We start from the raw sequence: 12,093 nt of genomic DNA, 5'->3' as shown, positions 1-12,093 counted from the left end.
AGTCATCACACTTTTTCAGCGATTTTTATCATATTTTATGAGTGTTTGTATACATGCAGTTTTTTATGTCCCGGTGACCAGTGAAAGTGCAGTTCTGGGTCTCTGCCCATTCATTTAGATAGGAGCCTGGTCTTGTTAGTCCGAAATAGCTGCCCGGAGGCGTTGCCAAGATGGCGGCCGAGTGGCATGACTTGCCTAAAAGGACTTTGTTCACGCTCACACCAAAAGAGCGCGCACCACTGATCTATATTAAGTGGAGCTCAATAACCGCCTCTCAAACAGCTTTTGAGTTGTAAGTACCAAATGAGTGACTTAGTTACTACATTTAAACAGTCCAATACATACAAAATTATGTCAAAATGCCCGTCTTGGCGAGTATTCAGCTAAACACAGTAAGTCTTGAAACCCAATTAGTTGAGAAAGATAACTCAACTTTGTGTAACAGTATATTGGATCCGTGCAGTAGCTCTTGTCATGTTAATAAAAGAACAAAAGACAAAGAGAAAATCACTCTCTGCTCTTAACTGAATAGGCTAGCTTTTGTAACTAATTGTAAGCATTCATCTATATTGAATTTTTACAATGAAGAATATCCAGTGTTATTTTACATTTGATTACCTTAATTTCTGTAGTATTTCTTCCCTGAATATACTGTATGTGTGTATACCCACCCGAACAACTTAAAGCCGTGTTTATTTCACATCTCTCTTTATTCTATTGCATTTATTTGTGCTGTTGTTTGAAATGTGTTTATTTGTTGTTATTTTATAATGGTCTTTTTACTTGTTTTTTATGAAAATAAAATTTAGCATTTAAGAAAAGTAGTTTTTTTGCTGTCAATTTCTTTCTTTGAAAGAAAATCAGTATCTGCAAAAATCGGTATCGGCAGGTCTCACACAAATCAAGAAAATTGCAATCAGTGCATCTCTAGTTGAATTGTGTGCATTTTAACTCATCCTTGTATTCCAATAATTGGACACACTGATAGCCAGTTTATCAAAAAAAACAAATAAAGCCAGACACACACACACACAAAACAATATATGGTTGTCATTACCTTCTTAATGGTGCAATGATGCTGTTTCTCCGTCTCCATCCTCTTCTTCAGCTCATCCCTCATGTTGTCTTTCTCGGAGCAGATGCCCAGAATCAGCTCCTGATGTTTCTTATTGTCATCAAGTAACCTGAAAAACAGTTACCAGCTGTCACCACTACCAATGTTAGCACATTGTAATACACTGGAGCTGCTGTACTGTGAAATAATGCTTCTTCTGTTGTGTCCATCTGTGATTTGCTTGTTGTCAGTGTGAAGCATATTTTTACCAGCTAAACTGGTGATCTAAACCATATCAAGAACAACAATTAATTGTTTTCGATAAAGTATCAGGCACCATGAGTCATAATGTAGAAAAGACCATGTGAAAGGAAACAGGTGTCCATGAGCGTCACCGATCAGACAATATTAACAGCAGGTCGGGCAAAGTATGGACTGGTTCCAATATGAGAGTCAGCCAGATGCCCTTGAAAAAATTAATAAAGGCAAACCAGGAGGGGGTTTTAGAGCAGAAAGGCTCAGGTTGACCACATCATAAAATATCAATAGCAGCACCACAACAAAATAAATCATAGCTGTGAGCCTGCAATGTGAACTAAATGTCATGAGTTAAACAGGCAATGACTCGTGAAATAAAACAAAGACAATTCTAATGCATGGTCTTCACTGGCTGGATGCAAAAGCATATATGCCAGGCTACACAGACAAGGCTTACACCTAGTCCCAGGCTAAAATGCATGTTTGAGCTGTCTTACCTGAAAGCAACTTGCACCGACATATCTTAAAATATGTAATTTACAGTGCCACTGTTTTGTCTCAGGATGCCAGTAATGTTTAGTTTTTTTCTAAAGCACGTTTATAAAAGCTACTTAAATGCCCTAATTGAACAAAGGTCTAATCCTGGCTTAATCTAACCCTTGTATGTGAAACTGGCTCAAGTAGTATGATTTATTAGCAAATTAATCTTAGTCAGTTCTTTCAATGAATCAGTCAAAAAGACTCACAGAATAATCATTGCTTTGAATCATTCACACAAGACATCATTTAATAACTGTTTAATAACTTATAATCTGTTTAATAATATCCAAAGAACATCAGTTTTAACACCTATAAAATCGTTATAAGGTGTAATAATAATAATATATAATAATAATAAGCCTATATATATAATCTATTAGTACATATATTTATTATATGAAATACAATTGCTGAAGGTGTCTTTCAATTTTTCTTATTTTTTTTGAATAAAAATCTATATAAAACTTTATAAAACTAATTACCCTTGATTATTTGACACTTTTGGTGGGCAAATGGGTACATTTTATTGCTACGCACTGACAATGAAAGATAGTGATGAACGTGAAGAGTAATTTTCATGCAGGCAAGAAAGGCAAATTAAACTAATGATTTACAATCTCATGCTGCTATAAATCTTATCACCAGCAGTGGACTATAACCTCTAGTGAGCTGATTGACATAGCTATTAATCAACAGCCTACCTCTTGATGGCTTTCTCCTGTTGGGAGTACTTGTACTGTACACACTTCTCAAATAAACCCATGGAGTTCTGGTCCTTCTGAAGTCCATTGGGAGGATGTCCCTTTCGGATGCCCTCTGACTGACTGTTCAACAGCTCATCCTCAAGCTCATCCAGTAGAGACTCCTGAGACAGAGAGCGCTGGATCTCAGACATCAGCTTCCTGCTGCAGTCCGTGTCATATGGGTTCATGTTGGAGTTGGATTGTGAGTTAAGGGGTACTGAAACAACATCTGGCAGTTCCTCACCCTGACCAGCTGGTGTAGAAGTCAAAGGAGTTCTGTTAAGTTCTGTTGGCCCATTGAATGCATCAAACTCTGTGGATGAAAAATCATCTGTCCCATTCAGAACAGATGGAGAAGATTCCTCTACCTCATTCTGAGTCCCACTTTCTGATTCTGGAACCACCCCTGCTGGTTCCTCAATTCCAGAACATCCGAGTTCTCCATCAAAAACAGCGGGAAGTGATTCTACAACACTGTCGTGGACAGCTAGGGGTGTCCTGGCATCATCAATGGATGCTGTTCCACTGTCACAGCTAGTGTTCCCGTCACCATGTGGTTGTTCTCCAGGTCCAACCTCTGGCTGAACCTCTGTGTGACCTTCTCTGTCCACACTACCTGGAAGAGTACCATCCAGCTCAAGACTGTCTTCATCCTGTTCTTTTAAAACAGGTTCACTCTCATTGCTGAGGACATAGGTTGACCCTTCCGGAACCATGTTGACCTCTGAACTTTGTGAGGGGTCAGAGGCAGGGGTCAGTTCGCTCTGACAATCCAACGGCTCCATGATCTCCTTCAGCTGCTGGCACTGGAAAACAAACCACACACAAGTGACTCACATGCACGTGAAACTCAAAACAAAGCACCTGATAAAAACATGACTTTTATGATCAACAATAAGAAGCTACCATAAAACATCTTTATCAAGGCATCACCAGGTCAAATAAAGCAGACACATTAATATGACTATTTTACATTATCAGATTTCCGTCTTTCACCAGGAAATTGGGATGTTGTGTAGCCAACAATTTTTGTGCAAAAACTCTCACAGTCGTCACACCTGCTGTCATGATACTGCCATTAATAGTGTCTGTCCAAACCCACACATTTCCATGATTGAGGTGTGGTCCTTTATTTCAAAATAAGGACACGGCTCTCCTTCCACCCGGAGGCAGTTTTGTGATGCCAGTATTGTGAAACTAAGATGGCCCGCCTTTCTCACGCCCAATTTGCCTGATACGTCATTGTATTAGGATTCAGTGGCTTCCTGCATTCCCAGCTAAATGCCTATACATAACACTGGAGCGCACAAAAGAAAATACTTGGCATTGAGGAAAAAGACACTGATTTTGTGTGATTCACACTAAATGAGTGAAACTGGGGCAGAAACCCATCCAGCAGGATAAGAATGTGTTACAAACACTATCAGGATGAGTCTTACAATACCTGGCTATTTTGAGAGCTTACTGTGAGAGTTAACTTGTGTGCGAGAGAGAGCGAGGTGGGGGAGATGGACCTTAACCCAAACACCTTGAGCCTACATAAAGTTTATTTTTTAATCTTGTATTGCAGGTAACAATGGCTCTACCATTTCTTTGAATTTTTTGTAAATTTTTTGTATTTTTGTAGGGCCGTTTAAAACGCTTTTTTCCCTCTCATTTTTAACTTCGAATTTCTCTTAGCTTCTTAAAATCTGGGAATGTTTCTACAGTTGGGAAATTCAATAGGCTAGACCCATTTTTAAACCGTCAAAACCTTTTCGATAGTCTGTCAGTGTTTTTCAGAATTGGTAGCCTACATATAACCTACATATTACAAAATGTATTACCACAAAATATATCCAAAAGCTTTGTCAGTGGATAATACACAATTTCTGTTTGAGAGACAAGACTTGTCTGTTGTAGGACATGATGTGCAACTGCCAATAACTCAACTTTAACTTTAAAAGGTCACCAGCTTCTCATGCCTCTCTACAAGCAAATATTCTTAACTGTCAACTAGCACCAAACTGAAATGTTTGATATTTCAAACTCACAGACACTCAGTGAACATACTTTAAAAAGGTGTTAAATGGATGCTAAACGACTACAATACACTTTTTAGTCAGAACTTTCAGTAGAAAAACATTTTGACTCACATTGAAAAGTTAAGCAATTTCCAACCCACGTTAACTTCCCTTTTTCCTCTTTCTTATCAGTGTTTGAAATGTCTCTGTTTCTTTATCTTCAGTCTCACACATCATCATATTATTGCATTTCTTCTGTAATTCTACAGGGGAGGATGGACAGTACTCAGCCCACAAAACCAACCATTGACACATTTTCTCACACCAAACAAGTTATTTTATCTATAAACAGCATTAAAAGAGGAATAATAGTAAATAAAAGCTGTAATGATGATTATGTTGGTAATTTTGAGGCGAGTGACAGATACTGCTGTTTCCACACAGGTGCAGTTAGCTTTAGCACACCGGCTAACCTTTCCAAATATATCACATTCTACGTGTTAATCAGAAAACACCTGCTTTGTCCACACGAATCAAAAGAGATACGGTGTTAATGTAACTAATTATTGAATGGTCAATTATTTTAACACCTACAATACAAAAATACACACATTGTGAATTGTGTGTGTGCTAATCTAGACCTTCATAACATTCTCAGGCTGATATGAGTTTTAACCGCTATATTTAACTATAACAAGAAATTTTGCTTGCTATGATGATATGACAAGAGTGTATTTATTAATTTTGTAGATTATAAGTATGTAACAATAGTATATCAGCCAGCTGCCACTGAGTTCACCCAATGACTTAACGTTAGCTTTCAAGCTAATTAAATAAACATTCGCTTTTGCAGTTGGGATCTGGATATTTTGGTTTAAAATATGTGACTTACCGGTTATGTTAAATCCATTTAAAATGCCATACACCAGCTGCAGAGATAAATAGTGAGAGTCAAGTCCGTGTAAGTGATCTCCTCCCGAGGTGACACATCAACAATATGGCCCCTGAACGCACAGATAGCGAAGAATTGCGAACACCGAGATGGCCAGCAGGCAGTTACCTAGAACGCAGGATCAAATCTCGCCAACAGGGGGAGCCAAGTCGCCCACATTACTTTTCTGAAGAGTTTCTGGAAGACCACATGAATTTCATTTAAATTAATTTGATCCGAGGGGGTGTTAAAATACTTATATAGGTAAGAAACGTACTGTCAAAAAATGTAAATACGCGTTCTGGCTGTATGTTCTATTGTAATCTAAACCAAACGGTAAAGACCGGAAGTCTGGTAGCCTATGGTTTAAAGGCTCCCTCTTTGTTTTTGTTGTTGATGTAGCGTAGCGTTTGTTAAATTTCAGGGTATTTATAAAGTATTTTTTTTATATATATATATATATATAACTATAACTGATATGTTATAATATTAGGCCTATAATAATTATGATAATGCATAGACAAAGTTAACAACACATCTTTTTTTTGGGCAGGATATGGAATATTTTGTTTTTAAATAAGATATAGAAAATAAAATGTGAATTTTTTTGCCCAATTAATCAAAGAAATAATTATCAAATTGAATTATCAGTTTATCAAATGTTGCAGCCATAATAACTTCTGAGTAAACCGCATAAAATAAGTAGCCTACCGTTACATCTAATTTTGATGTCTTTAAAATCTATTATATTGACCACCTTCATAAAGTTAACAGGGTAGGACAGTTCTACAGTTTAATTTGACATTACAAGGCTTATGTTTAAAGTCATGAAACTACAAATTGCTTCTTTGAAAGAGAATTTAATTCTGACATGTGTAAAATAAAATATCCACTGTTCATTTATTACTTACTAACACAAAATCATGGTAACAGAGTTGGCATTTTTAGATTGTCTGACAAACATTACAAAAATTAGAAAGTAATTAACAATGGGAGATTTTAACTTGTCTTTGTCCACTTATTGAAAGAATGATTATGTAATTATGAAAAATGAAAAGTATATAAACATATGGAATTGCATTTGGGTGGAGGCATATCAAATAATCTGTGTTGGTTTCTGCTATCCAAGGCCGATGTATGCTTCTCATTTGTCGCTTTGGATAAAGGCCTCTGTCAAATGAATACTGAAAATGTTCCAGGCTGTCCTAATCAGGGAGAACCTGGGAGAACCTTGAAAAACACAGAACCCAATTAGTCAGATCAGTTGTACTTTGTCCTACTTTTTCAAGAGAGAGTCATGCATCGTGACTTCTAAATGTAGTGGCTCACCTCCTTGGACTGATTTGCACCAAGTTTAAAACGACAGCAGATAATGTCAACAAAATACCCAATCAATCTGTGAAGCAGGTCTGTGTCAAGAAGAAGAAAAGTCTATGAATGTTTGGCTATGATTGGTCATGCTGCTGCTGCTGCTGCTCATGTTCACAAAAGTCCATGCATGCTCACATTAATAATACATTTTGTGAGCTTGATAATATGTTGGATAATATTGAAAACGACTTTACAATAAAAAATTAAATATATAACTTGCCTTAAACAATAAAAACATTTACTGTAATTGATTTAGACTTATATTTAGATTGTATAGTGTGTGAAAGTTACCTGAAGTTGAAAAGATTCCCCCGATGATGCCACACAATCTCACAAGAAACACAGAGAGAGGCATATGCTCCTCGCTCACCCTCACCATTAATGGACTCAGTTTATACTTAACAAAGATCCCAAATACACCATGGCTGCCTTTCTCTTGGCTTACAACCCTCTCCTGTATGACAAGGCAACATGATCAACAGCAACACACACTTTCACACAGATACACATGCATGCACAGGGCACACATATAACCTACCCTTTCTGTAACAGAAAACTGGTGCATGTCCACTGAAACATCCGATGTGTGCAGTTTGGTGGGAACAACTGTGATAAAATACTGAAACAGCATATTTTCTGAAAACACAGATTAAGAACACATCTGCTGGTACTGTACTGCATGTAGAAAGAGGCATTCTCTAATTATTTACATACACATTTAAATTTATTTGCATACATCATGTCTAGACTCTGCATGCTGTGCTGTGAATTGTATTTGACAAACATTGAACTATAAGAAAAAGACCTACGCTCTGATGCAATTTTTTCCGTGCCATCAAGGGGATTGATGTGTCCAGGAACATCGTTTCCAAAAGACAAATGATCTATTCGATGTGAGAAGTTATATACTGCTGGAAAAAAAAAAAGAGAGATAATTGTGAATATAGGGATTGCAAAGTGTGAGCCCTCCACCTAGAGGATATCTAAAGAATTACATGAATTTTCAATTTGAAGGTACTGAAATTTCTTTAAAAGTTGACAACCACATAATTGAAATAAAGACTATTTAACCCTTTGATGCGCAAGCTATGGATACCCCCTCTAATGCACAACATGGGTCTAAAAAGACCCGTATTCATTTCCTATGTTATTTCATGCATGGCTTGGGAATTTTTTTTTTTTTCACCTTTTGAAATCACTTTATTTAAGCATTTAATATTTCATGATCTATAAATTTCATGATTTATGAATATTCTAAATATCTTCTTTTCAATTATCACAAAATTATATTTTAATATTTCCTAGGTTTTGTGTTAATACATCAAGTTTACACATATGGGTCTAAAATTACCCATCTATGCAAGCGTGATAAAACAAAAGAATAAAGAAAGCTTTTTGTTAAAATAACCAATGTCACAGTTGTTTAGATCAACACATTTACTGTAACACTTGAAATAAGTTTATTGGCCACTTTGTCACACATAACACACATATAACCGATAACACTGAAATTAAACTGTAGTGTAGTGCAACTGTAGGGATCTCCCCGCCACCATTGATCTCCCCACCACCAATGTGCAGCATCCACCCGGATGATGCGACAGCAGCCATAGTGCACCTGAACGCCACCACGCGACGGCTTATGTGACCGATAGCATTGATTTATGACCACAAATAAAAATGAATATGGAGGTACAAGGTTTCTGCCCAACAGCGACAATATATACTTGTGTATATATAACTTTCTATTGCAACTTTTATTTTGTTGACCTAGCTATTAGATAAAATAGAATATGTCGACCGCAAGCTAGCTAATAGTATTGGACATTTTTTTCTTTTGCACTAGTAATGGATTTCAAGGTCAAGGTAACCTTAGCCTAAACGTTCAAATATTAGGTCATATCTAGATGTCTTTCACAAAATATCAAATATTTTCTTAAAAATTTATTAAATAAAACTTACATGCATGAAATATACAAAAGCAGCCCTGTTGAATTGTGAAATGTGTGGCAGATGAATAGTTTTCTGCAGTAAATATATTTATACTATTTATAAATTTCAAAGGTTCCTATATGGGTAATTTTTTACCCATGTGTGTAAAATTGATGTAGAAATACAAAAACCGTGTTTGTTTATAAAGTAAGAAAGGAAAAATAAACATAATGATTTGTGGAAATCAAAAACAAGATATTTAATGAATACCTGGATTAATAAATGATAAAATACATTTCTTTCAAATATTCAGCAAAGAAACATGAACACGGGTCTTTTTAGACCCATGTTGCGCATTAGAAGGGTAGTGATACAAAAACGATTTTTATTCGAAAAGTAAGAAAGAAAAAATTTAAATAAGGATTTGTAATGATCTAAAACAAGTTAATTGAGGAATACCTGGAATACTGAATGATGAAATGAATTTTTTGCAGATATAGAAAATGAAAACTCAGTCGGGTCTATTTAGACCCATGTTGTGCATCAAAGGGTTAAAAATGGCACAATATTCCTCTAAAACGATGACAATGATATTTTGACAAGTAAGTGTAAGTAAAACGTACCTTCGTTTTTGATTAATAAAGCAAAATGGGCATGACCTTTGATAGTTTCAATTGGTCTGAGGACAGAATCAACAAATAATTTCATGTAGAAGACATGTTTATAAAGGCAGCAGTATTTCTGTTGCTAAAAGTGCATACTTACTTGCCTAGTGTGATATGGAAGTTCCCTGCCAGTTTACTGACATAGATTTGTCCATGTATCCTACATGCTTTCTGGGATTCGGATTCAGAATCATTTCTGCGCAAAGAAAAAAAAACAGAAACAGTGCAGGATTAATTAATTGTTTGTAAGGGAAAAGCTTCAGCATCATGTAAAATGAAATCCTGAATAAAATTGAATGTAATGTCTTTCTGTTATGTGGATTTAAATAATACCAAGGTTGTTTACCTAAAATATGATTACATTTCATTGCATCATGTACTTTATTGCATCAGCACTGGACTTAATATTTTTGCAATTAATTAAACAGATGTACCCTGGAACTGGGTCAGAAAAGTATCCTTTCAACGCTGATTTAAAGAGTACGTCTTGAAGTGAACGCTCTTCCCTCAGTCTGTTTTGAATCTGCTGTAATATCCTTAGATACAATAATCAGAGGTGAAGACTTATAATGCACACATGCACATGTCTGGACAACTGTGCATTTAAGTGATAACTGACAAACAAACTGTACATACTGATACCACATTTGTCTCTGTGGAGAGGGCTCGAAGCTAACCTGAAAAACAAAATCACAAAACAGTTTCTATTAACAGTTAATGAAATCTGAAATGCAGTGGACGGTTTGCAGTTACTTACAGGATCATATTTCAGTTCCTTTGATGCAATGACAGTGCCAGCAATATCCAACACATCTGCACCCACCTCTAGACAAGAATATGGTTTTAAAATCTTATACGTGAGATATGTTGATTGATTCAGAATAATGAATACAGTCTGGGCATAAAATGTTTTGAAAAATAATTCCAGTGCATAACAGATGCACTTACTTTCACATTTCATGGCAACTGTGATGTCAATTTTTATCTTCAATTTACTGCCGAAAATCAAAAACAACAACAAAACAAAGTTAGGTCAGGTCCTATAATTTCTTTAAAAAAATCTCAATAAATATATTACAACAGGCAAAAAAAATACACACCTGGTAAAATCTGTGTCTACTTCATATTCATATTTCATCCATGTGTCCTGGTACACAAGATACTCTGATATGGCCAGAAGTGCCATGAGGATGAAAACAATCAGTGACACTGGAGAAGACAACCAAGAAGTCTTAATCAGAAACAGGTAACATTACAGGTCACAACTACTGTAATATTCAAACAGCAAATGTCAAAATTCACCTGTGCCTCCAAAAGCTGATGTTACAACACAGCTCTCTGAAACCTTAGGAAAGCCATCTAGTTCTTTCACTATATCGATAGTATTTCTTCTGCTCAGTCTTCTCATTGTAGTTATGTCAGTAGTCCTGTACTTGCAAAAACATGACTATGAATAGGGTTTAGTTTAACTAAGATATCACCATACTTCCCAAGGTGATTTATCACAGTACATTAAGACAGTTGTTTTGTACTACAAGCTTTCTAAAATGCTAGCCCGATTTCACAGACGGGGCTTATAGGATTAGGCCTTAGTTAAATTAGTACATTTAAGTAGATTTTATACACGTGCCTTAAAAAAAAAACATTACTAGCGTGCATCCTGAGACAAAACAATGGCACTGGCATTTTAAGATATGTCAGTGAAAGTTGGTTTCTGGTAAAACAGCTCAAACATGTTTTAGGATTAGTCTTAAGCCTCGTCTGTGAACTGGGCATTCATTTTAATATGCAAATGAGGCATTATCCAATTAAATATGAAGTAATTTATTACAATTTCCAAAACAGAAATCTGAACATTGGATAAAGTCAAGTTTAAAATTCTTGTTTTCTTTTATTGACATTAGAGTTAAAGGTTTTTGAAGATTGAATGGGGATTTTGGGGATTTTATCACTCCATTAACAGACAGAAAAATAATTTTAGGAATAATGTGTTATATGTCAGATTCCTCTGTATAATCCTTCAGAATATAAATATAATACAACTGGAAAGTTTGGCTCAGTGCATGAGAAAAAAAAAAAACTAATTTCGAGAAAACGACTTTATTAAAGATCTATTGTAATTGAAATCACTTTTACCCCCAGTTTCACAGACCAGGCTTAAGCCTCAGACTAAAATGCATGTTTGAGCGGTTTTAAAGCAACTGAACTTGCATTGACATATCTTAAAATATACGATTGATTTGTCTCAAGATGCACACCAGTAATCTTCTTTTTTCTAAGGCACGTTTATAAAAACTATTTAAATGCCCTGGCTTAAACTAAGCCCTGTCTTACTGGCAAACAGCTATACTGTAAATAGGATCATTCTTCCTGTTCACTCAACTGAAATAACTGTGCTATATTTGACTCCATTTCAGCACAATCAACTCTAAAAATCAAACTGACATTAAGTCACAACAAGACTGATGCAAATGTAGCTTAAATATGTCTTACCTTTTCCCTAAACACCTTTAAAACCAGGCTTTAAACACTTCACACTTTCCAATGGGACCGTCCATTTACTTCCATTCAAATATGCTGTCAACCACTGCCACAT

At 35.7% G+C, this 12,093-nt stretch overlaps 2 protein-coding genes across 5 annotated transcripts in view; both read right to left on the bottom strand.

The window, feature by feature from the left end:
• ccdc186 (coiled-coil domain-containing protein 186) overlaps positions 1–5,625 on the bottom strand; it is a 32,969-nt gene extending 27,344 nt beyond the window's left edge. For 2 of the 3 annotated variants that reach the window (XM_056268936.1, XM_056268937.1), the window contains exons 1-3: positions 5,491–5,623; positions 2,554–3,401; positions 1,058–1,184 (exon numbers count right to left, since the gene is read on the bottom strand). In XM_056268936.1, the coding sequence (XP_056124911.1) occupies positions 1,058–1,184; positions 2,554–3,380 (954 nt within the window). In that variant the 5' untranslated portion in view covers positions 3,381–3,401; positions 5,491–5,623. Of the gene's footprint in view, positions 1–1,057; positions 1,185–2,553; positions 3,402–5,490 lie in introns of all 3 variants that reach the window. The other variant, XM_056268938.1, reaches the window with a different exon arrangement.
• Positions 5,626–6,373: 748 nt separating this feature from the next.
• On the bottom strand, positions 6,374–12,093 carry si:ch211-225b10.3 (endoplasmic reticulum-Golgi intermediate compartment protein 2). 2 transcript variants are annotated; one of them, XM_056268851.1, is made up of 13 exons: positions 11,991–12,093; positions 10,800–10,929; positions 10,598–10,706; positions 10,446–10,492; positions 10,255–10,322; positions 10,134–10,174; positions 9,932–10,033; positions 9,598–9,693; positions 9,456–9,511; positions 7,710–7,811; positions 7,439–7,536; positions 7,192–7,354; positions 6,374–6,938 (listed from the first exon to the last, which is right to left on the bottom strand). In XM_056268851.1, exons 2-13 carry the CDS (start codon positions 10,903–10,905, stop codon positions 6,841–6,843), a joined length of 1,086 nt encoding a protein of 361 aa, XP_056124826.1. In that variant the 5' UTR covers positions 10,906–10,929; positions 11,991–12,093; the 3' UTR covers positions 6,374–6,840. The 2 variants fall into 2 exon arrangements, with proteins under 2 accessions (XP_056124826.1, XP_056124825.1); XM_056268850.1 differs by having other exon boundaries at positions 10,800–10,924; positions 11,991–12,092.

This window comes from Rhinichthys klamathensis, unplaced genomic scaffold (genome assembly GCF_029890125.1).
Source record: "Rhinichthys klamathensis goyatoka isolate OS25496 unplaced genomic scaffold, OSU_Roscu_1.1 h1tg000277l_1, whole genome shotgun sequence".
In the NCBI taxonomy this organism is placed as follows: domain Eukaryota; kingdom Metazoa; phylum Chordata; class Actinopteri; order Cypriniformes; family Leuciscidae; genus Rhinichthys; species Rhinichthys klamathensis.
The sequence above is the reverse complement of the archived record's forward strand: the minus strand, read 5'-3'. Positions and strand labels throughout refer to the sequence as shown.

Coding starts and splice junctions, on each gene's coding strand:
- si:ch211-225b10.3 (XM_056268851.1), bottom strand. CDS start 10,905: ATGAGAAGACTGAGCAGAAGAAATACTATCGATATAGTGAAAGAACTA. Junction 9,694..9,931: donor TTTTCTGACCCAGTTCCAGG/GTACATCTGTTT, acceptor TTCTTTGCGCAG/AAATGATTCTGAATCCGAAT. Junction 6,939..7,191: donor GGGAATCTTTTCAACTTCAG/GTAACTTTCACA, acceptor TTCTTGACACAG/ACCTGCTTCACAGATTGATT.